The 26,003-nt window shown below is 47.8% G+C and overlaps 10 protein-coding genes across 10 annotated transcripts; 5 read left to right on the top strand and 5 right to left on the bottom strand.

The window, feature by feature from the left end:
• Positions 1 to 1,003: 1,003 nt before the first annotated feature.
• On the top strand, positions 1,004 to 4,123 carry EDB82DRAFT_431203 (tryptophan synthase beta subunit-like PLP-dependent enzyme; the record flags this gene model as incomplete). The annotated part of the gene is made up of 4 exons (XM_025728061.2): positions 1,004 to 1,591; positions 1,643 to 3,299; positions 3,504 to 3,598; positions 3,962 to 4,123. The coding sequence occupies 4 exons, from the start codon at positions 1,004 to 1,006 to the stop codon at positions 4,121 to 4,123; spliced, it is 2,502 nt and encodes an 833-aa protein (XP_025582466.2).
• A 577-nt stretch (positions 4,124 to 4,700) lies between these two features.
• EDB82DRAFT_434138 (major facilitator superfamily domain-containing protein) lies at positions 4,701 to 6,316 on the top strand (the record flags this gene model as incomplete). Its single annotated transcript, XM_025728062.1, has 3 exons — positions 4,701 to 5,282; positions 5,331 to 5,956; positions 6,007 to 6,316. The coding sequence occupies 3 exons, from the start codon at positions 4,701 to 4,703 to the stop codon at positions 6,314 to 6,316; spliced, it is 1,518 nt and encodes a 505-aa protein (XP_025582467.1).
• Positions 6,317 to 6,441: 125 nt separating this feature from the next.
• Positions 6,442 to 8,183, top strand: EDB82DRAFT_507640 (uncharacterized protein). Its single transcript, XM_025728063.2, has 3 exons — positions 6,442 to 6,623; positions 6,676 to 6,906; positions 6,956 to 8,183. The coding sequence occupies exons 1-3, from the start codon at positions 6,603 to 6,605 to the stop codon at positions 7,877 to 7,879; spliced, it is 1,176 nt and encodes a 391-aa protein (XP_025582468.1). The 5' UTR covers positions 6,442 to 6,602; the 3' UTR covers positions 7,880 to 8,183.
• Positions 8,184 to 8,955: 772 nt separating this feature from the next.
• Positions 8,956 to 10,822, bottom strand: EDB82DRAFT_250917 (uncharacterized protein). The gene is made up of 2 exons (XM_065607318.1): positions 9,090 to 10,822; positions 8,956 to 9,030 (listed from the first exon to the last, which is right to left on the bottom strand). Exon 1 carries the CDS (start codon positions 10,658 to 10,660, stop codon positions 9,104 to 9,106), a length of 1,557 nt encoding a protein of 518 aa, XP_065464087.1. The 5' UTR covers positions 10,661 to 10,822; the 3' UTR covers positions 8,956 to 9,030; positions 9,090 to 9,103.
• Positions 10,823 to 11,796: 974 nt separating this feature from the next.
• EDB82DRAFT_507649 (uncharacterized protein) lies at positions 11,797 to 12,856 on the top strand. Its single transcript, XM_025728067.2, has one exon. It carries the CDS (start codon positions 12,120 to 12,122, stop codon positions 12,783 to 12,785), a length of 666 nt encoding a protein of 221 aa, XP_025582471.1. The 5' UTR covers positions 11,797 to 12,119; the 3' UTR covers positions 12,786 to 12,856.
• Positions 12,857 to 13,216: 360 nt separating this feature from the next.
• Positions 13,217 to 14,182, bottom strand: EDB82DRAFT_507650 (uncharacterized protein). The gene has a single exon (XM_025728068.2). It carries the CDS (start codon positions 13,855 to 13,857, stop codon positions 13,414 to 13,416), a length of 444 nt encoding a protein of 147 aa, XP_025582472.1. The 5' UTR covers positions 13,858 to 14,182; the 3' UTR covers positions 13,217 to 13,413.
• A 1,049-nt stretch (positions 14,183 to 15,231) lies between these two features.
• EDB82DRAFT_250951 (uncharacterized protein) lies at positions 15,232 to 16,265 on the bottom strand. The gene is made up of 3 exons (XM_025728069.2): positions 15,788 to 16,265; positions 15,514 to 15,734; positions 15,232 to 15,460 (listed from the first exon to the last, which is right to left on the bottom strand). Exons 1-3 carry the CDS (start codon positions 16,112 to 16,114, stop codon positions 15,367 to 15,369), a joined length of 642 nt encoding a protein of 213 aa, XP_025582473.1. The 5' UTR covers positions 16,115 to 16,265; the 3' UTR covers positions 15,232 to 15,366.
• Positions 16,266 to 16,497: 232 nt separating this feature from the next.
• Positions 16,498 to 19,149, bottom strand: EDB82DRAFT_527443 (uncharacterized protein; the record flags this gene model as incomplete). Its single annotated transcript, XM_065609173.1, has 12 exons — positions 16,498 to 16,854; positions 16,907 to 16,931; positions 16,983 to 17,043; positions 17,091 to 17,266; positions 17,318 to 17,354; positions 17,403 to 17,459; positions 17,506 to 17,529; positions 17,583 to 17,883; positions 17,934 to 18,210; positions 18,264 to 18,357; positions 18,408 to 18,995; positions 19,047 to 19,149. The coding sequence occupies 12 exons, from the start codon at positions 19,147 to 19,149 to the stop codon at positions 16,498 to 16,500; spliced, it is 2,100 nt and encodes a 699-aa protein (XP_065464088.1).
• A 993-nt stretch (positions 19,150 to 20,142) lies between these two features.
• EDB82DRAFT_434357 (uncharacterized protein) lies at positions 20,143 to 22,538 on the top strand (the record flags this gene model as incomplete). Its single annotated transcript, XM_065607739.1, has 2 exons — positions 20,143 to 20,546; positions 20,642 to 22,538. 2 exons carry the CDS (start codon positions 20,143 to 20,145, stop codon positions 22,536 to 22,538), a joined length of 2,301 nt encoding a protein of 766 aa, XP_065464089.1.
• Positions 22,539 to 22,690: 152 nt separating this feature from the next.
• On the bottom strand, positions 22,691 to 25,420 carry EDB82DRAFT_250954 (uncharacterized protein). Its single transcript, XM_025728072.2, has 2 exons — positions 23,919 to 25,420; positions 22,691 to 23,872 (listed from the first exon to the last, which is right to left on the bottom strand). The coding sequence occupies exons 1-2, from the start codon at positions 25,118 to 25,120 to the stop codon at positions 22,843 to 22,845; spliced, it is 2,232 nt and encodes a 743-aa protein (XP_025582476.1). The 5' UTR covers positions 25,121 to 25,420; the 3' UTR covers positions 22,691 to 22,842.
• Positions 25,421 to 26,003: the final 583 nt, after the last annotated feature.

Genomic DNA, 26,003 nt, shown 5'->3' on the forward strand with positions numbered 1-26,003 from the left:
GTACACCAATAGAAAGATAACATTTTAAATCTCAAAGACTTGTTGTCGAGGCGTGCTGGGAGAGAAAAAAACCTAATCGATCGGGGATACAGAGAATATTTGACTGTATATAACGACCTCGAGCATGGAAGGCAAGCTTCGAAGGCCTTATGATGATACGACAGGGGATGATCATAAGGTGGGAGTCTTCGCCCAGACACTTCTTAAATGGTAAACTTATTGTAGTTGGAGGGCGTGACTCGTTCGTTGGTCGTCTGGAGCCTACCCACCAATACCTTCGAGTAGAACCATGAAAATGAGCCAAATAATGATACCAAGGTGTGGGAACTACGTGTATGGAAGCAACCACAATGAACTGTTCTGAAAAAGGCGTTTTCGAGACAATACCCCGGAGCTTCTTCGCGATTGAGTCCTTCTTAACAATGCTGTGGCCGGGTTCCAAAGAGACTTACCATTGACCTGCGGAATGAACACTCGTAATTTGTGAAGCTGCGAAGAAGTGATTCTATCATGTCGAGTCGGCAAATATATCCCCTTATAATCTTGGTTTGCCAGCAACTGACTTGTTCCGACATGGCATTGGCAGGCATATGCTCTAGTCGATTGACCTCGGAGGTGACTGCGGCATTGGGACCGGCCCATTGCCAAGTTAACCTCCAAAATAGCTCGAAAGATTTGTGAAAAAGAGCAGATCCAGTATCGTAGACACAAGAGCCTACATCGGTTATCAAGCAGTGTCGTCAACACCTTTTGCGTTAGCTTCGGCGGGGTTGTGTAATTTGTAGCCAGAAGGCGCGGTAACCTGTGCACGATATTTTATCCAGCTATAAATATAAAGGTGGCAGCCATTCTCGCAATCGGTTCTACTTGAGACAAACAATTACCTCGTACAAATCATTGTTTAAACATTGTGTTGATATCCCACCACAGACACAGTTGGCCCTTGACAACATTCCCACCTTGGGTATTCTACATCATCCTCAATCACGGGTCATACCTATCAATGGCTTCTCGTCGACACGTACACTTCAACCCCCAAGCTAAGTCTTGGGTATCTCCTGGCTCTATATCGTCCCCAGCAGATATAGATCGGTTCCACAGAGGCCTTCCCAATTATGAACCAACCCCTCTCGTGAAGCTGGAGACTCTTGCAAAAGAGCTAGGCGTAGGCGCAGTTTATGTCAAGGATGAGACAAGTCGCTTCGGTCTTCCTGCATTCAAGATCCTCGGTGCCTCTTGGGGTGCCTTCCGCTCCATCACAGAGAAGTTGGGATTACCTCTCGACTCAGACATTGAGATTGTTAGAGAAGCAGCCCAGCTACAACAGTTGACGTTGTATGCAGCAACTGAAGGAAACCATGGTCGTGCTGTGGCGCGCATGGGATCAATTCTCGGTATCACGACGGAAATCCATGTACCGGCTTCTATGCATCACTCTACTGTCAAACTTATTGAGTCTGAAGGTGCAACCGTTATTATATCGAAAGGTCGGTATGAGGATGCCATGACTGAAGCCAAATCTGCTTCCGAGAATGGACGAGGGATCATGGTTCAAGACACTGCCTTCGGTGACTACCATTCTGTTCCTCAGGTTAGTCAATCCCCAGTAACTAAAAATCCTTCTCATCTAACGGCACCGCAGTGGATTGTTGATGGTTATGGAACCATGATGCGAGAGGTCGACAACCAATTGGGCTCAACCAATGCTGACTTGGTCGTCGCTCCCGTCGGTGTCGGCTCATTCGCGCAGTCCGTTGTTTCTCACTTCAAGAGGAAGGGTGCATCTACTTCAATTGTTACAGTCGAACCCGACACAGCCGCATGTTTATGGAAGAGTTTGACAACGGGTGAGTTAACTGAGATCCCAACGACCACTACTATCATGGCCGGCCTCAATTGCGGCGCACCTTCGACTATCGCGTGGAAGCTCTTAAAACACGGTGTCGATGCAAGTTTGACCGTGTCTGACTATGAGGCATACCAGTCTGTCCAGTACCTTCATTCGCAGGGAATTGATGCTGGACCTTGTGGTGGTTCGACGTTGGCTGCGCTGAGACGTCTGACGCCTACCGACAAGAGCCAACTTGGACTGAATGACAAATCCACGATTGTTCTTTTCTGCACGGAACGCAGCCGAGATTATGATATCCCCTACAGCGTTTCGCATGATCATCCCGTGGCGCTCACTCAGACTCTTGTTCGGATCAACTCAGCAAGTCCTGACTTGGGCTCTTCTCCTGGGCCAGGCGAAACAGCTATTGCTCGCTACATAGTGTCTTGGCTCGAGCATCGTGATATAGAGACACACTGGATTGAGTATGAAAAAGGTCGCCCTTCTATTGTTGGTGTCGCTCGCGGCTCAGGCGGTGGAAAGAGTCTCATGCTCAACGGGCACATCGATACTGTAACATTGATGGGTTATACCGACGATCCGCTCAGCGGGAAGATTGTTGATGGGCGACTGTACGGACGCGGCTCTGCCGACATGAAGTCCGGCGTTGCGGCGGCTATGGTTGCATTGGCCAATGCTAAGAAGCTCGGTCTACGCGGTGACGTGATCCTCGCTGCTGTTGCTGATGAGGAAAGCTTGAGCAAGGGTACGGGAGACGTCCTCCGAGCTGGATGGAGAGCGGATGCTGCGGTTGTATCGGAACCAACTGATCTCGAGATTAACCATGCCCATAAGGGATACTGTCATGTCGAGATCAAGGTATACGGACTGGCAGCTCATGGTTCGCGGGCAGATCTGGGAGTTGATGCCATTGTCAACGCCGGTCACTTTCTGGTCGAACTCGGTCGATACGCGAAGAAGCTGCGGGATGGTCCTGGTGATGGGACTCTTGGGACAGGCACTGCCCATGCATCAATCATCTCGGGCGGCGAAGAGGCGGCATCGTATCCTGCAGAATGCACAATCATTGCCGAACGTCGTACTATCACCGGAGAGAGTGACGAGGTCATAAAGCAAGAGTTTGACGACATGATCGGGAAAGTCACAAAAGAGATTCCCGACTTCAAAGCAGAGGCGAAAATCGTCTTTAGTCGACCTCCTCAGCTAACTCCAATCGATCATCCCTTTACCCAGCTCGTCTCTGGCATTGTGGGTGAAGTGCTCGGAGGGGAGGCCACCGTTGCTGGTGCTTTGTTCTGGACCGATTGTGCTCTTCTCTCCCAAGAAGGTATTGTGCCTCTTCTCTGGGGACCTCGAGGTGAAGGGCTGCATTCTAAGGAAGAATGGGTAGATGTCAGTTCGATTGAGCAAGTTACTGATGGCTTGACGCGTATAGCAGCAGAATTTTGTAAATAGATGGAGGTCTCGCTTGCCTCTTGGACGTCTTAATGAGACGACTTTCTAAGTATTAGGGTACAAAAATAATAGTCCATTCAAGGGCTATAGTCTAAGTACTACGTATAAACTAGCCTGCTAATTTCGTCTCTTATGATTCCAGCAGCCAACCTTTCTGATGCTTTGACGACTGCTTCCAAATTGTGATACGATCAAGCAAATGTTGCACATGGCTGTCTTACAGGTGGCCGGCACTTGCTGCACCAGGATATAGACATGGATACGGAGGATCCTTCCAGTGTCGAGGGGAACGTACTGCAGACAGCTGAAATGCGAGCCCTCGTATCATGCTGACTGAGTGGAACATTAGCTAGTCAAGAGATAAGTAAGCACAGGGATCCTGGCAGCTGACAGTCCTAGAGTTCATAGCCGTCTGAAAGGGTGGCTCCCGTCAAAGGCAACGTCGTGATACAGTGTCAGATTGACGGGTTTCAGATGAGATTCGTCGTCGAGTAACGATGCAGAGTCAAGGACTGGTAAACGATTTGTTTGTTGGTGACATTTGCTTGGTGTAAGCATGAATGCGGGGGGAGGATTGCTTCTTTGATGTAACCAGACAAAGTCGGACAGAGATTAGAAAGGCTCGGGACTGGTTACACCAAGGACAAACTCGAGACACAAAATGCAAATAGCTTCACGGGACAAGAGATCAACGTAGCACCAACAGCCGTTATCGACGCCAGAGCAAGACCATTGGTGATAAATGGCCGGATTGCAGCCGTAGATTGTTGCATGCCATGGATGTTCCACCCGCTGAACATGACTGAATTGAGCTGATCTGATCCATTCTTCTTACTATCGCTTTATCGGAAGGTCGGTGCTGATGGGAGTCAAGATCTGCAGTTGTCACCCAGGTGCAATTAACAGGTGCCCTATCAGACTGGAGATGGGTACCCAGAGCTAGGCTTAGGCTGCCTAGGCTATCAGTGATCCCTGACCCCCGCGATAAGCTAAGACCAGGCCTAGACTACCTAAATCCGATAATTAAAGAGTGGAGGGGATGGGGATGGAAATGGAAATGGAAATGACGGGGGGAAGTAACGTCGCACTGATAGCGTTTATGTTACTGTCTTGTGCCGTGCTGTGCTAGTAGGGTCTCATCTCCCCTCCCGACCTACTTCCTTCTCAACTATTTTGGGGAAGCTTACAGGTCTCGTGCCCCCAAATTCATCAAATTAGAACCTCTGCACATTTATTTATCTGTTCACTCCCTTCTACTACTCGACTCTTACTTTCTCCACCTCCGCCTTTTCAACGGCTTTAAAACAAAGCCAAACGCCCGCGTTACCCCAACGCCTAATATCTTCTTTCTTCGGTCATCAATCATTGACATCAATCGTCAAAGACAAAAACAATGTCTCAAGATCCGGCTACCGCGCCTTCCAAGGGCGGCATCTCAACTGATGCAGACTATCACGATGCTCAAACCGACATCGATCTGCCGCGTGGTTGGAAGTACCGACGACTCCGTCTCTTCGGCAAGACTCTTCCCTGGTATGCTTCGCCGCGTATCCAGCTCGGAATGGTCGCTTTCGTCTGTTTCATGTGTCCCGGCATGTTCAACGCTCTCGGTGGTCTTGGTGGAGGTGGCAAAACTGACCCAACCTTGGCTGACAACATGAACACCGCGCTCTACGGCACTTTCGCTGTGGTTGGTATCTTTGGTGGCACTTTTGTCAACAAGCTCGGTATCAAAGCTTGTCTGAGCTTCGGTGGCGTAGGCTATGGTTTGTACGCCATCAGTCTTCTTGTTTCTGTTCACAAGCATGTTCCTGGCTTCAACATTTTTGCTGGTGTTTGGCTTGGTCTATGCGCTGCTCTGCTCTGGACCGCACAGGGTACCATCATGATCTCATATCCTCATGAGAACAAGAAGGGAAAGTACTTCGCTTGGTTCTGGGGTATTTTCAACATGGGTGCTGTTATTGGCAGTTTGGTAGGTTGATCAAATCCTCATGCCTTTACTTATACTGACTTGCTGTAGATTCCCCTAGGTGAAAACATCAACATCAAGGAAAACAAGACCGTCAGCGACGGAACCTACATTGGCTTCATTGTTCTCATGTTTTTCGGTGCCTTGCTCGCTCTTACTCTTTGCAATGCTGGTGACATCATCCGCAAGGATGGCTCCCGTGTTATACTCATGAAGAACCCAACCTGGCAGAGTGAGCTTTGGGGTCTTTGGGAAACCCTTCGCTTCGAACCTTTTGTTGTTCTTCTCTTCCCCATGTTCTTCTCCTCCAACTGGTTTTACGTCTACCAACAGAATTCCGTTAATGGCGCCTACTTCAACACCCGAACAAAGGCGCTCAATGGCCTGCTGTACTGGTTGGCTCAGATTATTGCTGCAGTCATCTGGGGTTATCTCCTTGATATCGAGAGCATCAAACGTACCACTCGTGCCAAGGCCGCGTGGGTTGGTCTCTTTGTCTTGACCTTTGTCATCTGGGGTGGCGGATACGCTTTCGAGAAGACTTACACTCGCGAGACTGTCGCTCCAGATTCAGATTTTGTCCCGGGTGACTGGACAGACTCTGGTTACGCTGGACCCATGTTCCTGTACATCTTTTACGGTTTTTACGATGCTGCTTGGCAAGCCACCATTTACTGGTATGTCCACCCCTCGCTATCTTAAGGGAATTTCTAAACTAACAATATAGGTTTATGGGAGCCTTGTCCAACTCTGGTCGACGATCTGCCAACTACGTCGGCTTCTACAAAGGTATCCAATCTGTTGGTGCCGCCGTCGTCAACCATCTTGATGCAAAGAAGATCTCGTACCGATCCGAGTTCATCAGCAACTGGGTTCTTCTTTCGGTCTCTCTTGTCATTGCTGCTCCTGTCATCCTTCTCAAGATTAAAGACCACGTAAGCACCGAAGAAGATCTCAAGGGCACTGATGAGACTATTGCCGATGTGTTGCCATCTGGCCACCCGGAGAAGAATCACGAGAGCACTAGCGTTGCTTAAGGGTTCAAGATGTCATCTAGTGGATCAAGAGCGTTTGGAGAGATTGTCACATATGTGTGGGAAGTTGTTGAGGGACTAGTAGTAATGAATCAATTGACGTACTTATCTTCAACACACTTTTAACACTGTATTCTATTCGAATCGGAATATTGATCGACCGTCTCAGGCAAAGTACTTGTGTCGCATAAATAATTGGGGCGGCGTAAGCAGCAACCTGATTGTTGCCTCTCGACTCCTCATTATCAAATTTCCCCTCCTTTGCTTACTCTCCAATCATACCCAAAATATGGCCTTGAGATCTATTTTCGTAAGAAATCATCCATGTCGTTAGTGAAAAGAGAGAAGCTTATTAAGTTCAGACAGTTTTGGCCCTTGGGATATTCGCTTCTTTCGTTTTCGAGAGGATCAACTTGCTAAAAACATTCTACGCTAATGCACCAACGCGGTTGACCAAGATTAATAACATTGGCGCTCATGAAGTCAAATTCTCGGAACGCATAAGGAGCTGTGAGGATGTGTTACTCATTGAGAAGCATCATCTTGCAATTCTTGCCTGTGATGGGGGCCGTGAACGGTACAACACAGTCATGGTACGTAGACCTTCCGGGCTTAGGTGCAAGCCATTACTGACGATCAAAGGGTATCTTTGCTGGTAATGTGACCGAAAATGCAAAACTCTGGGTACATTACTATGAGGCCGCGGGAGAAGAGTCTCTCAAGCCTATCTCACTTACCGGGTTTCCAAATGCAAACGACTTTCATTCATTAGGCCTAGCTTTTGATGAGCAAACATCGAATCTGTTCGTCACAAACCATGCTCAAGCAGGACCGCGGATCGAAATGTTCAATCTAGATATTGATTCTCTGACGGCTCGCTACATCCAGACGATAGAGCATCCCCTGATTCATGGACCTAATTCAATCGCAATCATCAATGGACAAGAATTATACGTCAGTAACGACCATTATATAACCAAGCGGCAGTCAGTCCTGGTCAGCAACCTCGAGACATATCTGGGTACTCCCACTGGCACCGTTGTTCACGTATCCATCAAAGGATCAGAAATCCAAGCCAAAGTCGTCGCAAGAGTCCCCTTTGCAAATGGCATCGAAATCCTTAATAGTTCTACCGTTGCAGTGGCATCTTCCTCCCGAGCAGCTGTGTATTTCTTTGACACACCTAACCCCACTGCCTTGAAGTATAAATCCAAGATTATGTTACCATTTCTCCCGGATAACCTCTCTGGATATGGTGACAAGTTGATGATCGCGGGACATGCGCATATGCCTTCTCTGGTAAAGTTTACGCAGTCACGACGCATCTGCAACGATCCCGTGGAGTATGAACATGCGAATTCCAAGACCAAGGAGTACTGCGAGACAGCCGAGGCAACTTCTTGGGCCGCTGAGTGGAGTGAGAGTGAGGGCCTGAAGAACCTTTATGTTGATACGGAATACCCTTCAAGCTCGACTGTTGTCAAGGGTGGACGAGTGGGGATCATCACGGGTCTTTATGCCAAGGGAATTTTGGTTTGGCGGGACGTCAGTTCCAATCCCAGTTAGTATGAGGCCAAGAAACACTCGGAGAATTAGATACGGGAAATGGTTGTGCTTGACTTGATTGTCAATCCGTGGCGCTGTTGTGAAATGTATGTTGGCGAGACATGGTGTCAGAACATTTCTGCAAAGTTTCCTCGGAGTAGCTATGATATAATTGAAGATTCATAGGAAATGTTATAGGCGGCGAGTAAAGACAAAAACCTTGACTGCTTATCCAATTAGTATGAGGTTATGTGGGAAGACGCTGATAACATGTGTGAGTCGCTTATCGATCGGTCTAGACTCTTTCATCAGATGACTAATGCGGTCTTAATTGGTAACACCCCCACCACGTCTGGATTTTTTCCCTTTTTCTCTCTTCCACGATAAATTCCCCACCACCAGGACCCTGAATATTCGTTCAAACAGCGTCCTCGACTTTTCAGCGGTTGTTTGATACCATTTTAAACCTCCTTTCTTAACCAAATCTCAAGACTCAAAATGGTACGTTACAGACCGCTTCCGATTTTATCCTCGTCGGTTGTCGCCCTGTCTTACCGACTAACTACATTGTTTACGCATGCTAAATCGTGAAATTTACAGCCTATCAGCAAGAAGGATAGAAGAAACAAGGAGCAGTAAGCCTCAAATGCTTTCCCTGTCATCATAGAGCATTGTGTTGACATTTGATACAGCAAGAGGGCAGATGCCGCCGGAACTCGTGCTCCTGTGAAGGCCAACGGTCTACCTGTCAAGGCCCCCAAGCCCACCTCCATCGTATGTGATTTTTGTATGAGTGGTAATTCTTGACTGACGCAACTAGTGCCAAAACTGTCGCAAGGAGATTGTTAACACGAACAAACTCCAGCTCGAGGTGCACGCTGAGACACATGATGCGAAGCTGTGGCCCAAGGAGAAGTGCTGGCCCAACGATTTCCAGTAGATCATGGATTCCCTGATACCCAAATTTGACGGGTGATGGCAGGAGAGCATGTATCGCAAGAAAAAACATCTAGAGATACGTGCGTCTGGAGTTGGGGGGTAATGATTTAATTCATGAATGTCTTTAGATTAACGGCAAAAACAATACATTCGGCGTTTCCCGTGTCAAAGTTCAGTCTCTTTGGAATATGATGAAACACGGTCAACGTGACTACCATCTATCCACCTCCCCTCTTTCAGAAAGTGGCGTCAGCGAAACAGCAAGTATTTTTTGAGACGATGTGCTGCTAACCCTTTAACTCAGTCCTATAACGTCTCGGTAGCAAGGTCGACAGTAAAAACCCCCGGTGATCCTTCGAGTTCTAGAGGTTCGTTTAACCTCTTCATGGAAAATATCTCACGCTTGACGTATATACCATTATCGTTCGTTGGTAAATAAAAGGATATTTCTCTCCCAATCAGGCCGCCAGGTCCGGACTTTACTGGGCCAACGACAAAATGTCGAACTCTGATATCGTCGGCAGGCATGTCATGGTACTGCGTTGAGTGTTCCCCAGCTGTGACGCCATGTTCGAGATCGATGATCCGCTGTGCAACAACTTGCAACGTATGGCTATTCCAAAGACTCTCTTGTGCCGCGCAGAGCACGCTCATCAAGCGAAGGCCCTCCATTCGGGTTTGAAAATCCCGGCATTTGATGGCCACGAAGAAGAGAAAAGGCGCGAAGCCCATTTCAAAATGAAATTCGGCCTTTGCAGGTCTGGTTCTCAATCCGGCGATTTCTTTAGCGCCCTTGACCATTTCTTTAAAATTAGGAATGAATTCATCGTAATCTGTCTCCTCTGTTGTAAATATAACAGTTGAGAGGACGGTACAGACGTGATACAGCTGAAATGGCCATACCCGTGAGGTTTTTGCTTGACTTGATTTGACTGTCGTTTCGGATTCGAATTTTTCGAATGCGGACTTCCATTGTGACAGATATTGATGTATCATTTTTTGTTCAGCAAGTATTTCTGGTGGACTCAGTTGATACCTCATTTTACCCAATCGGTACTCCCCGGTCTGTCGAAAGTGTTGTATAGTCAGATTATAAATAGCGTCGATAGAAACTTGGGCTTCGAAATATGATGAAAATGACGAAGTAATTGCTGAGCTTGGTTGCGTCAAGGCAGGGCAATTGGCCAAAGGTTGTGAATCCCCAAAGTAAAAAGGCAATATTGAAAGGCGCCGGAACACCGGCATCAAAAAATGCATGACCCATTCTGGTACATCAGAAGAACCTATTAAATTTAAACCATGGTAACAATGCCGAATAGCGACATCACTATTTGAATGCAGGACCTCGATGCAGACAAAGAGGAGGCACGTTAACAAGGTCAATACCAGATCCGGACTTCTAGGGCCTTGGAGTTCGCGAATAGCTGCGTTATAATGCTTCAAAGCAACAACGTTTCTCTGCACAGCAATGGCCGAAGAATTATCACGGCTCCGGCGGTTCTCGAATAGCGAACTAATGGTCATGACAGAGTGTCTGACACACTCTTCGAACTCTGAAAATTGGAGGACGATATGGGTCCAAAAGTAGGGATCGATAGGTCCTGATAAAGACGGCGCCGCAACCTTGCAAAAGAACTCGATGACCCTCGACTCGCTTCTCAACGCATCTCCAAGCACGTGGTTTCGTGGCTGTACGAGTTGAAGTTGATGAGACCTTGTTTGATTGGAAAAATCAAGCCCCTGACATATCCGCCCACCGATGACGCATCGCTGACACGAGGGCTTGCCTTCATCGCATTTTATCTTGCGGGCCTTGCATGTCAAACAGCCAGATCGTACCTTGCGGCTCCCCTTGCGCGGCATAACTGAGGATCCAGATTTGTTGATGCTAATTTGTTGGCAACAGAGGCTTGACGGAAATGGAGAGATAGTGGAAGTGGAGATAGTAAAACTTGGCTAACCCTTGTAATACTTTGACGAGCCAATCAGAAGTCACGGACCCGGCGAAGCTGGCAATGACATGGCATTGGCATCTGATATTAATTTTATCCCGAGTGTGCCGATGAGAGTTGAAAAGTACAACGATCTGGACTGACAGAGATTCGAACAATTATGTCTGCCCCGTTTGATACTACAAATAAGTTAAGTTGCCCTCTGACTGAATCTAACAATTTGCTAATATCGCTGGATATCGTTAGGCGATTCACTATGACAAGAAAGTTCAGCTAAGCATCCGGATTTGTATTCACATGAAACTAGCTATCAAACTTTGAGGAGAACCCCATCCAAATCAAATCAAACTCATGTAAAACTAGCAAAACATGGGGGTAGTGTCAGAACCCTCAAAAAGTAAGAGAAAAAACATACAACACCGGGGATTCGCTGGTCGTCACCGACCCAACTACTAATCCAGCGCTTCGCAGCTTGACTATGGGAGAGCGGACGGGATCCCGTATTTTCTACGAGCTATGGTCGTATGTGCCAGTTTATTCAAGATAGTTGCAATATCAAAGGATGGTGGCGTTCGTTTTCGATTCAGGGGATGCCGCTTATCTGAAGTTTATCGCTTCAAAGGGGATGAGGCTCTTTGTGGCGTCTATCCGTGCTCGCCACCTATTTGATATCAAAGTTAATGTCAACTTCAAGGTAGCCAGATCTATATGAACCAGTGCTGAAGGATCAGATAAATTCAGCCGGTCACTCATATCCATGGTACGGCTCATTTAATGGGAAATTTCAATGTTGGCACTGGGTCCATCATTCAGGAAGCCTTAAAACGACACCCGGACATGATAAAATCAAAAGAAGATGAGGTTCTTGTATTATTCCATCCGATAGGAATGTCTTCTATGCATGTAACATACGGTTGACGGCTTACCCAGGCCCCCAGTTAAAGTCGCGTAAGCCGAGCACGTCTAAAATAGGTAGGTAGCCAATTCACAGAATGTCTTACATAAAGATGATCCCTCGATCCGTAGGACAAGGAGGACAAGACATCCCGTCATCCCGTCCTTCCCCACTCCAAGCAGGTAGTTAATCTGGTGTGGTCACGAGTGTTCTTTGGTTACCCCAAAAGTCAAACACATTTCCAATTGCTACGTTGCAGATCATCCAATGTTCCTTCCTCCTACTGCAATGCAACCAATCACTTTCAGTAATCATTTGAGAAAATACGAGCAAAGTGCATCCTGAAGGAATAGGGATCGTCAGGATCCATTTGGGGTCCAAACTGCAAAGATCAATAAAATATTCATAACAAACCAAGTATCCTATCGTACCCTATCGTCGCGCCATCTCGTATCACTTTCTCACTGCTTCAACAATGCACTGCCTTCTTCTCCTGACCGCTGCGTCTCTCGCTGTGGCTCACGTTCCTTCAGTCAGCGTGCCCGCGTGTCCCAAATACGGCACCGTCAAGTTTTCCAAATCTGTCCCCGACGGTGATCCTTTTCCGCGTACCGAAGTCGATCTCTGTTACACAGACACCGCTTTGTCCCTACAATTCACGGCCCTAGACGAAAAATACTTTTACTTCAACGAATCCCAAGGAACGAACGACGATATCTGGGCTTACGAAGTTGTTGAGGCGTTCATCTACAAGGGAACCGACGATCCGCAGACCTATCTCGAGTACGAAATCAATCCCAACAACGTAACCTACCAAGCCTTTGTCTACAACCCTTCCAAAGTTCGTGCTGAAGGCGCTCCGTTCGACCATTTCTTTATCTCGGACCCTGAGGGTGATGGATTTGCGGCAGAGACACAATTGAACAGGCGGGCAAAGAAGTGGGTAAGCAAGGCACAGATTCCGCTGGGGCTGTTTAACGTCGATCCTGGATTTGCACGCGGTACAAAGTGGAGGATGAATTTCTTTCGCACAGTCACGAGTCCCAAGATGTTTCCTGATCAAGACCTTGGTGGCTGGAGCTCACCCGACAAAGCCAGTTTTCACATTACCAAGTTCTTTGGCCATGTGAACTTTGTGTAGTTGGGAAAGGGTATTACGAGACAAGCCTGAGTTAGCCGAATATTAAAATTGATGTATTCTCAATCGCTTGCATATGTGAATCGAGAGCACATGTAGTTGTTGGTCCGCAAAGATGATCATCCCCACCCGACCCAGATCCTTGGGTCGCCAGGGTTGATCAATGGCAAGGTTAAAATACTTTAAAAAGGTAAAGCCGAAAGGTGTACCTTCTCACCGCGTTCACAGATAACACACTTCCATGTCGACTTTGCCTAACTACGCTGGGTCAGAGACAGTTTAAGACGACCGCCTTTGAACAAAATGGAAACAGGCCCCTGGGAAAGGCAAAGGCAGGCCATCACAACATCGACAAAGGAAGGGAAAATCAGAGGTATACTATAGTCGTTTAAAGCAGGCAATAAAAGAGTGTATTTGTGATTTTAACATGAAAACTGATCAAACCCGTCGTGAGGCCGGGAACCAGACGCTGCACAGAAGGGAGATGTAGTACTTCTCGTAAGCTGAAGTAGGCCTTCTCTAAAGATTGAAGAAAGGAGGCCTAAAGGGAAAGGGCAACGCGAAAAGAGAAGAAGAAAGATACAGAAAGAGGACCAAGACCAAGAGATAGGGATGCAGGCTTTGCCTACACCTAGAATTGGCAGCTTGCAATCCGGTTGTTGTATCGTTGGACCATGGCACGCAACGAATTCTTCAGGCGAATGTTGGCGGTCATTTCGTCACGTCTTCGCTCGAGAGTCTCCAAGTAGTCGCGACGCTCTTCTTGTGTGAGCTCTCTCAGAGGGCAGTCCAGTTCCAAGTCACTGGGCAGCGGGAAAAGGGCTTTTGATTCTTCCAAGGCCTCCTTCAACTTGGTGTGGTCCCAAGGCTCGGAGAGACAGATGGTCACCTTTTGTGTAGCCTTCAACTTCTTCTCCTCCATAGGCTTGGTGAGCCTATTCGCTTGCTTCGTCTGAGTGGAGATGCTCAAACAGTCTAACGTATGCTTGAGCGTCTTGGCCTTCAAGCGGGGGGAGGTGCGGCGACGCATGTTGTTCGATAATTTCTTGTTGGTATTGGCGGTGTTGGAAAGCATGTTGACCCGGGATGGTGTTGTTTGGCGAATCTGTGAGTGCTGTTGATGTTTGTGTAGATGTAAAGTGAAAGGGTCAGGACGCAGGTAACGTCGTGTTTGTTTTATACCTAAGAAAGCTTTTCTAATTATTGATCTCAGAAACAAAGTTGATAACAATTGTAACCTAGAGACACAATAAGTTCAGTGCCTGGGTTGCTATGAGGAAAGATGTTGTCGAAATCATAGGTACCTGCCTAGTTTACAAAATGAGGCAAAATGTACTTCCCTCTGCCTTGTGGATTTTACAATGCCACGTTTGCTGTTCTAAGTAAAATAATGAACGGAATATCAATCTGTCTAGATACTAAGTACAGTCAGGATGTTAGAGTAGGTATTCTTGTGTAACTGCGTCATCCTTTTCGCGTTCTTAAGAAACCAAACTACTTTCGCAAGTCTTGTCAAATGCTTCAGAACTCAAGTCCCCCTTTTATCATGGTAAAGTTAAGGTACAGTTAGTAGCGGGCATTAATTAGATTAAATTACGGCAACTTTATCTTCATTCCCTAAAGGCTAGCATTTAAGCTCCTCTTGGTGAATTCAGTTTTGTGTTTTTTTTTCCGAAATAGACTCAATCATTTCAAGCTTTTCCTTTACACTCTAGGCAGGTAGCCTCTCACCACAAAGCTGAATGGGCATTTGAACGAATAGGCGGTGTCTTGGTCATTTTGCATTTACAAGGTGTGGTGGCAACATGCATGGCCCCTTTAAACTCTTGTTGACACAAAAGGCTAAACAAGTGCGAACATTTATTAACATTTGACGGCGAGGAGTCATGGAAAAGAACCGAGAATAGCATCTGCTGACTTTCAACTTTCGACTTTCTACAAGTGGCCTGAATACCTGCTTGTTGGTGACTCATGGCAGAACGGAGAAGGGCACGGAAATCCATCAGATGCCCTAATCGCCGAGATCGTGAATCGCGTAACGGTCTACGCACAGCTTTCGGGCAAACCGTTCTGTATGATAATCTTGGTAATTGACTTCTCTGGGCGAGAACATATCGTCAAGAAGTTCGACCGCGACTTCTTTGCACGTTTCCAATGTTGCTTTCCATCTCTATCCAAACCAAGATCTCCTTTGGGTCTCAGAAAGGCATTGGGTGACTTGTGCACGACAGTCGGGAACGGGGATCTAGATGGGGGGTTCGTGTGGTCCGGTCCGAGGGCGTTCCTCGAAAGTAAGTTTGAGTTGGATAACTGATTTGGACATTCTTTGGTATGGTTCCGCTGACGGGGTGGGCCAACATCCAGTCATCAACAAGCAAGTAGCATGTCACATTGAAATAATCCACAAGCGACAACATCAACAGAAATGACCTCGATAGCTATAGCCCAAGTATAAGTTACATTCCCGTCATTTTAGCTCTTTTAGTACGCCTTGGTGTGCGTCTCATGTTTTGACTAGCCTCTAGCATGGATGGGCACGTAGGTAGAACACTCAACACCACAGGTGTGATGGCAACTCACAATCTCAGATGGGAATCTGACTGTTCGCATTCTGCCTCTGCTTTCGATGAAACCTCGTCTCGTAAACCGTCCATGCAAAGAGAATATAGTTAACAAGGCTGCGAATCATTAGCACATCTTGTCTATCTCTCGGGAATGGTTCAATACGTACGCTAGTATCACCAGCAAAGCGATCATGATAGATTCAGAAGTTCTCCCCCAGACTTGGTAGTTCTCGATGTGGTAAATAAGAATGGCAAAGCACGCCGTCGCGCCGAGCGCGATAATGAGCTCCATGACCGCATTAACAGTTGGAGGAACGGAGGACATTGAGTGCGTTGCACGACGCGCAGAAATGTTCATCACGACCGACCAAATGGCCGCCACGCATGCCTACAAAGTGTCAGTTTCGTAGCCCAAGATGGGAGAATAGGATGTGAACATACAACTGGGAGAGCAGCCCAGAGTCGCCAAGAACATGGGTGCCCAATGGATGATGCATTATCAGGACATGTCTGTGACCTGATTGACCACCAAATGCTCAAGATAATAATGACTACCGGAACAGCAATGTTGAAAGATCGCGCTGTGGTAACAGCCCAGTTTTGACGTGGAGATCGCTGATATGGCTGCTGGGTTTGGTAGTACGCGTATGTGGGCGGCGGCGCATTGTACTGCGGTGGATATTGTTGCTGATGAGGCGGGTATTGTTGATATTGTTGTTGGTATTGCTGCTGCTGATTACCGTACGAGTAATCTTGAGGCCCAGCCATTTTGGTTCTGTAGATGTGATTGAGAATGAATGGATTGGATGTGTTGGAAGCGTTTGAGGATTTGTTGGAGTTGCACAGGATGACGTTGCTAACTAACGGAATGTGGAGGTGGATGTCGGCTGTTGGCTGTTAATCGTTCTAGCCCGTAGACTATGAACGTGGAAGTGGAGAGACGGAAAGTTTAAAAGTTTAAAAGTTTAAATACGAAATGCGAATAACTAGATAAATACCTACTGATAAACAAGTTTAGGATCGACGTCCAGAATATCAGTCTTGCTATCCAGTATCCGATGACGTGTCGACAAACCAAAGATTCCCAAAGACCTCGAACCGAGCGTCAAAGCCAAGCCAGCCAAGCAATATGCGACTAAGTCCTTCTTCCTTCAATCTCGCCCGCCCCAATCAGACCCCTGTCTATTTTCAAGCGCCCATTCATCATACGCCTGAGGTCTCTCGGCATCTTTCCACAGCAGATACTTTCTGGAAAGAAACGGGAGACGGCGGGTCATTTGGTAGTTTACAAATTGCCTTTTGGGATTGTCAAACACTTGGTCGAGTTCTTCGAGAGTAAGTTGTTTCGTCTCCTCGACAAAGAAAAAGATGAGAACAAAAGCAACAACATTGAGGCCAGCAAAGAATCCCAGTGTGCCGGCTATCTTGAACTGTGCATTGATACGAGGGAGGAGAATAGTCAGGAGGCCTGCGAAAAAGAGATTGATGGAGATTGCAACGGATGCGCCCTAGCGAACGTTAGTGACTTTACATCGTCAGACAGGCGGCGGTATATCATACAGCCTCTCGATGCTTGAGAGGGAAACTGCAACATGTAAGTCGTCGTTAAGCAAAAGATGGAACATGAACGACTAACCTCTCGGATGCCAGAGTAAACGGGATCGGGCCGAGCCCTGGCGAATAAGCTGCAGAAAACACTTCAAAAGATCAGCGACCAACCTAATACTGATGTAAGTCTACCCACGGTAAATAAAAATGATACCAGCGATTGCAGCCGAAGTGTTTGCTTCAGGCCTGGACTGGCCTCCTGTGGTATCTTGGGGTCCTATTGCGTATGCGATCGTTGCTGCCATAAGAAAGAGACTCATCACGGGCAGTGTTGACAATAGCCAGCGGCGTCGCCCGATGATATCAATTGACCTGTCGTTAGGTTAAAGATGCAAGCCAATAGATGAGTGTGCGGTAACGTACCTCATAGCCAACAATCCAAAGAAAAAGTTGACACAGCCTGCTTTTGTAAGCCGCCGATAGCATCAAGCCAAGACAGGATACACACCAAAGCCAAAGCTATAGGCCATACTTGTTCTGACACCGTAATCACTAAAGATTCCATCTAGTAAAATGTCAGTAATGGCCAAGGTTGATAGTGTGTGTCCTACTCGAGTAAAATGCGAAAACGTTGACTGCAAAGACATGTTAGCTATGTACATTGTATGACGCCGGAGAAACGACTTACTTCCACAGAGCTGCTGTGCGAGAGCGACAGTACAACTACTCCATAGGGCGTTTCTAAGCCTTCGTCTAGTGAATAGAGGCTTGAATTGATCCGCCGATAGTTTCATTACAACAAAAATGAGCGATGAATACGTTAGTCCAGAGCTCGCTGTTCTGCTGTTACGAGAACCGTCTGCATTTTCCGCGTTACGGTGGTCTTGGTGAATAGTCTCTTCGTTGTGGTTCTTGTGTGGTTCGGCAAGGACAGCTCTTCCCTCCTCACTAGACCACCATATTAGGAACAGATCACGGGTAGCTTGGAGCTTGCAACACATCAGCATCGATAAGACAGCGTGTATACAGTTAGACTTACTTTTGTCTTTCGGACTTGGAGCAGAATATCGAAGGCACGGCCAAGGTTATAATTGGGCGTATCAGGTCGCATATAGAACCGAGGACTCTCATAACAATAGCAGACAGCGATGAAAAGTAAGAGGGATGGGATAGCGGGAGCCGCAGCAATCCATTGGAGCGCGTGGTATCTACCACCTTGTTGATTATGCTCGGCGTTGGGCTTCCCATCTAGAGTGTTGGTGGCAGCAGAGATAATAAAATTGGCAACAAACCCTATCATAATCCCACAAGCGACCCTACATATGAGCGTTAGCTATGAAAGAGTCAGTATGGAGGTGTCAATGTTTACCAAAGTTGCCATGCCAGGATCGTAGAGCCTCTCCAGTATCCAACAGCTGTCTCGGAGGCGAGTATGGGGGCGCTGACTGCCTTGATGCCCATAGCTATGACCCTGATGTCAGTTTAGGTGTTGGTAATTGATTGTGATACCCACCTATTCCTCCAACAATTCTAGCACCAAGAACCTGCTGCCATGTTTTGGCAAAAGCAGATCCAATCGAACTCGCAATGATAAGAAGGGCTGAAAGGCCGAGTGCTCCTCGTCGACCGAGACAGTAATTGACAGGCAGTGATAAAGGTGCGCCAGGAAACGCAGCCGTGAGAAAGGGGATCGCATTCATGGCTCCAAGTTGCCATTGGGCAATGTTGTCGGCGCCGTTTTCTTGCGTTTTGCCTTGGTTTTCGATGTCGATGCCAACAGTCTCGACAAAGAGACTCATGGCGTTGATGGACGATTGGACATGACCCTGGAGGAAGGCTGCAAGTGAAACAGTGCAGATGATGCTGAGCATCCCTCTTTGACTGAAGAGTCGTTCTCGTTCGGATACGAGATTGTCTTTCTCATCTTGTGTGAGCTCAACAACGGGGGAAAGGTTGGTGATCAGTCCTTTAGACAGGCGATAGTAATAGTTTCCATTCTTTGCTACTTCGGCGACCCGTTCGACTTGAAAACGTTCGAGTGAAAGGAGTTCGGTGCAGAGGGCATCGATGCCTTTTCGTAAGTCGGGCTCCGATACACCAGCTGGAATAGTAATCAGTACAGGAGGTGCTATTTTGACAAGACTTTGCCCACCTAAGGAATTGCCGAACTCGTCGCGTTCATGAATCTGTCTCTCCAAAAACGCTTCCAATCTCTGTTTGAGACTGGCCAGTCTACCGTTATTGCTTCTGGACATGGCCGTTGTATGATGCGCATTTGATTCAGAAAGAGCGCTCCTAACCTCAAGACAAAATGAGATCAGGAAGGAACAAACGACATCTTTTCGTCCCCATTGTCTTTCCTACGGCAGCCTGATTTAATTCCAGGCCTTGTGCATAATGGCTGAAACGAAATGTACCAACATAGCCCCCAAAGCCAAGTATGTAGGACAAACAAGGCAGAGTCATGAAGTTATGTACGACCTGCGGGTAAACCAACATGGTCAGCACTGCGAGCTCGCCACCCACCAGAAAGAACATCGCAAGAGGGCGTAAACTAGCGGGTCATATCGCCATTTTGGGAAGCACCCCACGGGGAAGTTTATTTCAGCCCTCTCCCGGACTGTTTGCAAGTCATGATCCTTGGACCCCAGTCCCTGTCTCAGCCCAACAGGGGCTACGCGGCTAGTCGGTAGCAAAAGAGTTGACCTCTAAGCTGTAGGCTATAAAAATAAATAGTCTAAGAAGTATAGTCTAAGTAGCATAAAGTGGCTTGCTAATTTCGTCTCTTTTGCTTTTGGCCTGATGCGCGGTTAGCAAAAGGCTGAGAGTATTAGAGGGGGCGGATTTGCTTTTGTAGAAACAAATTGGCCTTGGCAGTTCAGGGAATCGGAATGCTGATACTCGCCAGCAATTGATCGAACACTGTTACAATGAAATTACAAGGCCAGTGGTACAGCCTTATTTTCAAGACTAGGAGAGTACCTCTTTGTGGGCTCAAATTTCAATCACCGAGGTCATCTGACGGCAGAGTGTGTGTCACAGGTAAGAGACATTGGAGCGGGCTCACAGCCTGATTTCGTATGCGGGGATGCATAGTGCATATATTCCGTATACAAACCAACAGGTACTTGCGTCATCCTCAAAACCCACTCCTGTCCGCCTTGAGGGTGCAGTGTAGTGTTGTCAGTGGTCTGGCAAGCTTACCTGCGACAAACAAGAAAGATCACCATGATCCTACTGCGTCCAAAATGGCAGAGTTCGCCTCAGCCATCCTGAGTTTTGTTGTTGCTGGTCTTGCTTCGTGGAGGAGAATCGATCAAGTTGTCAACTCGATAAAAAATGCGCCGAGGAATGTCGAACATTGGAAAGTGGTGGGAGGAGTGTTGGCCGAGTCACTTCATCTGATGGACACGAGGATCAGGGCTCGACAAGGTAATTTGACAAGACCGGAACAGAACCTCTGCAAAGCCATCGATAAGTTCACAAGAGACTTTATGGATGATCTCCAAAAGTTGGAAAGAACAATAGACCCAAGAAGGAGTGGTAACAAATATTGGCTACCTCTCAAGCTGAAACTTCAAGAGGACCGCCAGTTGCTTGAACGTCTGAGTCGTAATACCCAGATCTTCCAGCTAAGTGCTATTGGTCTATCGTTGTATGCTGTTTTCACCGTCTCACTCTGCACAATACTAACAGTTTTGCCAGATTAGATTCCCCTTCTGCACCTGCGTCTGGTCCTATTGTTAGTGTCAACCGAGTCCAACAGTTTCTCGAGGGCATCAGCGACGAAAATCCCGAGAAACTAGACGAAGATGAACAACCCGATTTAAACAGATGGAGGGAAGCGCTGTATGAAGTCGCCGACGTAGCAGCTCAACGCGAATTTCCGGACCCTGTGGCTGCCGATGCCTCCCCGCCAGTAACACCAAATACATTCAGCAGAAACGAGGCATCGAGAAGGCCTTCAGGTGTCATCAGCCCTGAGGAGCTTAAATATAGGTTTGAAGCCGCCATCTCTCGGTCAAAGCGCATGTACGAAGCCGGATTACCAATGATTGCAAAGAAGGCACACGAAGAAGCGATACAGCATCGAAAAGAGATGCAGTCAACGGATGAGGATGCGATTGCGACTTCGGTGTCGGTTTCGATTCAGATGGAGATATCCTATATCCGTATCATCAAAGCATGTGTGCCAAACGTCAAATCTTACGAAGCCCTTGCATGGGAGCGATTGAAGAAACTTAGAGAAAGTCTTCTCGACAAATCTGACCTCGATGTCAACCCCGAGTTTTGCGATGAACAGGAACAGGTTGGAACCCTATGCGCCGAACTACGCGACCGTGAGGAAGCAATAGAGCTCCTGAGATTATCTCTCAATACATATTTGTCTGATCGCAGCAACAACTCGGACAAGATACAGCGTATATCGATGCTGATATGCGAACAATACGAGTGTTTGGGACAATGGGACAATCTGGATGCTTTTAAGAGGATCTTATCCAAGCGACTGCTGTATGACCCTACTTCTGAGCCCAATGCACTCGCAAAGACAATCAACTGGTGTCACAAACATGACTTTCAAGCCGCGGAAATAGAAGGACGTCTTTCCATACCTGATGAGTACTTGGTTAACAGTACACTAATCCACAAGGCAGCTGCAGACATGGTCGTCGAGCCAGAGGTTATTCATCAACTGGTTCTCACAGTATATCATGCAACTCCAGACACCAACGGTGATACGCCTCTACTGGTGGCGGTTCAGCACTCAAACAACATTGTACTGCGAGCACTATTGCGAGTCACTGGCTCAGTCCATGTATGGGATTCCAAAGGACGGACGCCGCTGCATCGATGTGATACTGAACGTACGATGGAGTTGCTTCTTGAAGAGATCAAGAAGCCTGTGCACCATTCGCCTTCTACAGAGCTGGGCTTCAAGTTGGTCCATATAGACTCAACTGACGCATATGGAACAACAGCTCTTCATGAGGCATGCGATAGAGGGAACGAGAGCATAGTAAGGCTTTTGCTACACGAGGGTGCGGACGTCAATCTCGTCTCGGGGTTGAATGAGACGCCATTGATGCTCGCTTGTGCTCCAAACGAGTACAAAGGCAGAAAGAAATTGAGCAGGGACAGGCGACGGATCTTAGAGATGCTAGTGAACCGCAATGCAGACACGACGTACAAAGACGGCCGAGGAAACCCGGCAGTAACCAAAAGTCTAAAGATTAGAGGCTACAGCGATGCTGATATTGAGAGAATGTTGTCACCAGACCCGAGAAGAAGATTTACTGGGAATTTGGGGTATGGAAGAAACTCAGACTCGACAGTTGACGAGTCTGAAAGACCATCTTCCGTGGCGCTAAGCACATCAAGTTCGCCCGTTGAACTGACGGGAGACATCCCAACAAGGCCATACGAACTGGACACATCACCACCACATTCCAACCGCAATATACCGACGCATGATACATGGTCCAACCTTCAGCTGGCTGAGTTGGAAGGGTCCATGTCGGGTGCAACAGCTGTAGAAGCAAATTACGGGACAGTGAATGGAACGGCTGAACTATCGAACCAAAAATTCCTTGTGACCGGTCCTATGAAGAGTATACGGCGAAAGATGAGGATACGGAGAGGTTGATCTACAATGAAGGATGGGCGTTAATGTTGGCAATGATTGATAAACGGGAAATGAATACATTGCGGGATTGCAAAGCTTGCGCCTGGCCTATCCCATCATCTTTATTAAGCTGCTAGCTCTTTGAACCTTGCAAACATGGACAGATGTTCCCCAAAACTCTATGAGACTTTTCACCGCGCCAACGCCTCAGTATCGTACAGGACTACTGCCTCTCACTAGCATCAGGTCTTGTTTTTTTATCCCCGATAGTGATGTGATGTAACAGTATCGTTTGACGTGTCATAATCGCCACCCAACCTTTTCGTTACAGATTTCCGGCGAAGCCTCCCTGCATCGCGAATCTTATCTGATAATCTCGTAGATCCGCCCAGTGTCGCAGTTCTTCCTCCTCATCCTGTGATGTCATCTGCGATGGGTCCTGTGCATCGATGCCTCCTCCGCTGGCGGGGCCTGTCTTTTCCAGCTTGACCAAGATGTTAATTAACTGCGACAACGCCTCTTCCGATTTGACCGCGAATGGCCCCTTTCGCTCCGGTGCATCATTGAGAAGTGTTGACGCTACTTGACGAATCTTGTTGATGAGTGATCCGCCGTTGGGCTCCATATTTCGCTGCGAAATAGATCCTAGGACAGTGAGCAGATTCTGCACAATGAGCTCACGCTCCGCCGACATAAAATCGTGTATCTCCTTCTCGTCTGCATCTTGAGCCGCCTTCTCCTCCTCTGATTGGCCCTCGATAGGATTGTTGTCCTGCTGCTGCTGCTCCGTCAGGTGGACATCCCGGAGGTCAAAATACAATTCCACAAAGTACGAACGAGTCGCAAGTTGTGAAACAAAAATGTTGGCTTTTTGTATCTCGTACTGGAGATGTCGACGCCGCGCGGGCTGGTTCTTGATCACGTTGCGCAGGTCGTGGGCCGGCTGGCTGTTGGGCCAGGCAGGGGGCGCGTATTGCATACCAGAGTCGTCGAAGCTGGTCAGTGCATTTGCTTCGATGCCATGATCTCCAAGTTGTAGCTCGGGTGGTAGATTGTCGGTGATACTCTTGGCTGCAAGCAGACCGTCTCGAAGAAGGATTCGCTGATCTGCCCAGGGTAGGCTGCTCATACCGTAAGCTAGCTCAAGACTCACGATGCCGTTCATGGTAGTGTAGATATCGATCGCAAACCGGAATCCGGTTAACAGGGTAACACTGCCGTCTTGTTGGTGGATCACTTCGTTGGCAAGAACGCAGATATCGTCAACATTTTCAGGATATGCGGGATAGGGCAGACTAGGTGTAGCTGGGGCAATGACCATGTCGGCAGACGATGCACCAAGTTGCGAGAAGGATCTGTAATATGTTAGTTTGGCTCAAAACAACCATAATTAATACATACCGCACACCTAGAAGCAAGCAGTAGAAAATGCGTTTCCCGATCTGATCCTTGACATGATTGAACGGCAGAGGATCTGGAGAACAATTGTCATTGCCAAAGGTTGGCAGATCGCCGGGGTGCTTGGGCCGGTTGAAACCCAGCTCGCGAAGGAGGGTCAGTGTCTCGGCCATGAAGTGACCTGAGGCGTTCCATTGGTGAGTATATCCCGAAGCGAGACCCAAAAAGTAGCTGGTCGCAGCGTCATCGAGCGTTTTGGGCTGCTTGAGTTGCCATTTGCTCCCACGTGTCAACAAAGCAATCTCACGGCATTTTTCAACCATGACGATAGCTCGAGGGAACAGATGAGTGCTGTGCTGTGCCTTGAGGTGCTCTCTCGCGCTTCTGGGAAAGGACGCAACAAGGGTACAGATCATACTAGCCAGTAACCCGAGGAACTCGGGCTTGGTACGATCTTCGCGATTTGCGAAAGATTGACGGAATGTCGGCTCATGAGGGAAGGGTGCAAGTGGGTGAATGTAGGTGAAGAAGTCATCAACGAGGAGTTCCAAGACTGGCATGGGCGCAATAGCTTCAGCATCCAGAACACCTTCGGTCGAAATGTTCATCAACGTCTTGGCGGCAGTCTGAGGTGAAGGAGACAATGACTCAAACACTGCTGCCGCCGCCGCTGCAGCTGGAATATCCGGCCGTGTCCGCTTGGCGGCTTTTGCAGCTTCGGCATGCTTGTTGGGTGGTCCTCGACGCTTTGTCTCTCGATTAAAGGTACAGTCTACACCGAGCTCTCGGCATGGTCGGCAGGGAATGTTGGAATCGTCACATTTAACCTTGCGCATGCTGCACATATCACAAGCACGTCGGAGACGAGTCAACTTTGGGTTGATGGTGGGATCGCGCATAACAGCTCCATTTTCAGGGATAAGCTGTGTCGGCAATTCGGACGTGTGGGGGAGGGCTTCTTGGGAAGGTTGGTCCATTGGTTGATGCTGATGCTGATGCTGATGTTGATGATGATGCTGCTGCTGTTGCTGTTGCTGATGGCCAACAACCTCAGCAGCAGCTAAGGCAGCATGCTGCAAGTTCTGGGGACTATCAATGATGGCATGCGCCGCATCGCTGGCAGCCTGCAGCATCTCAAGTCCATTACTTGCGTACGCGTGAGCCGTCGCGTGTGAGGATGGCGATGGGGGGGGTGAGTCGGACATGGTGAGAAAAGCAACCAGGTAAGGCCTGCGCCGGGCCTGAGCCTGCAAAGGCGGCGGCGGAGCTCGGAGCTCAACTCGGTGGGCGGAACTGGAGTAAGCGGAGCGGGACCCTTGAAGACGGCGCCGGAGTGGACTGGTCTGGATCGGATCTGAATGGTTGCGGCTTCGCGATGGCTGATTGTCGGCGGAAGCCCGGTTGTTGGAGATGGTTGAGCCGAAGAGGAATTAGGATTTGTCTGAGATTGATTGTGGGTAACGTTCGGGTATATGCGTATGCATGCCTCAGGCTGTGGGTATCTTCGTACAATTTGACTACCCTAAAGTAAAACTTCATACATGGTTTTTACAAATAAACATGGCTGCGTCATAACGATTAAAGCTGAAGAAAAAAAATTAAGTTTGAACGTATATAGCCTTTGAGTTTTTATTTTTCTGAGTCAGTATTCTTCTTTATGTGGTAAAGCTGCGCTTGTGCACGGCAAACCCATATCCAAGATGACTTGATTGGAGGCAAAATGGTAGGATAGGTTCAACGCCTCAATGTTGAGAGCTCTGATGTAAAAATGTTCGGAATGTTGAGCGATTAAACAGAAGACGGCCGCTTACTCAAGGTCAAATAGTAATACATGTATTAGTTCAGTCTTCCATGCCATTCTTCACGTCTACAAGTTTTGTATTTCTTATATTACTTTCGGGTTCCAATGCGACCCAGCTCTGAAACAATTACATCGCGCATCTCGAACGACTTCCGGGAAGCTAGGATTGTCTTGCTATCTTGGTAGGTAAGATATTGGCACTCATCCTGCAGGTTGAGTATCACATTTCGCCGTCTCTTACAGTTGTCCAGTGCCGAGTAGGGAAGCTTGCACCAATCACAGTAGAC

This window comes from Fusarium venenatum (genome assembly GCF_020744135.1).
Source record: "Fusarium venenatum strain MPI-CAGE-CH-0201 chromosome Unknown EDB82scaffold_3, whole genome shotgun sequence".
NCBI lineage: Eukaryota > Fungi > Ascomycota > Sordariomycetes > Hypocreales > Nectriaceae > Fusarium > Fusarium venenatum.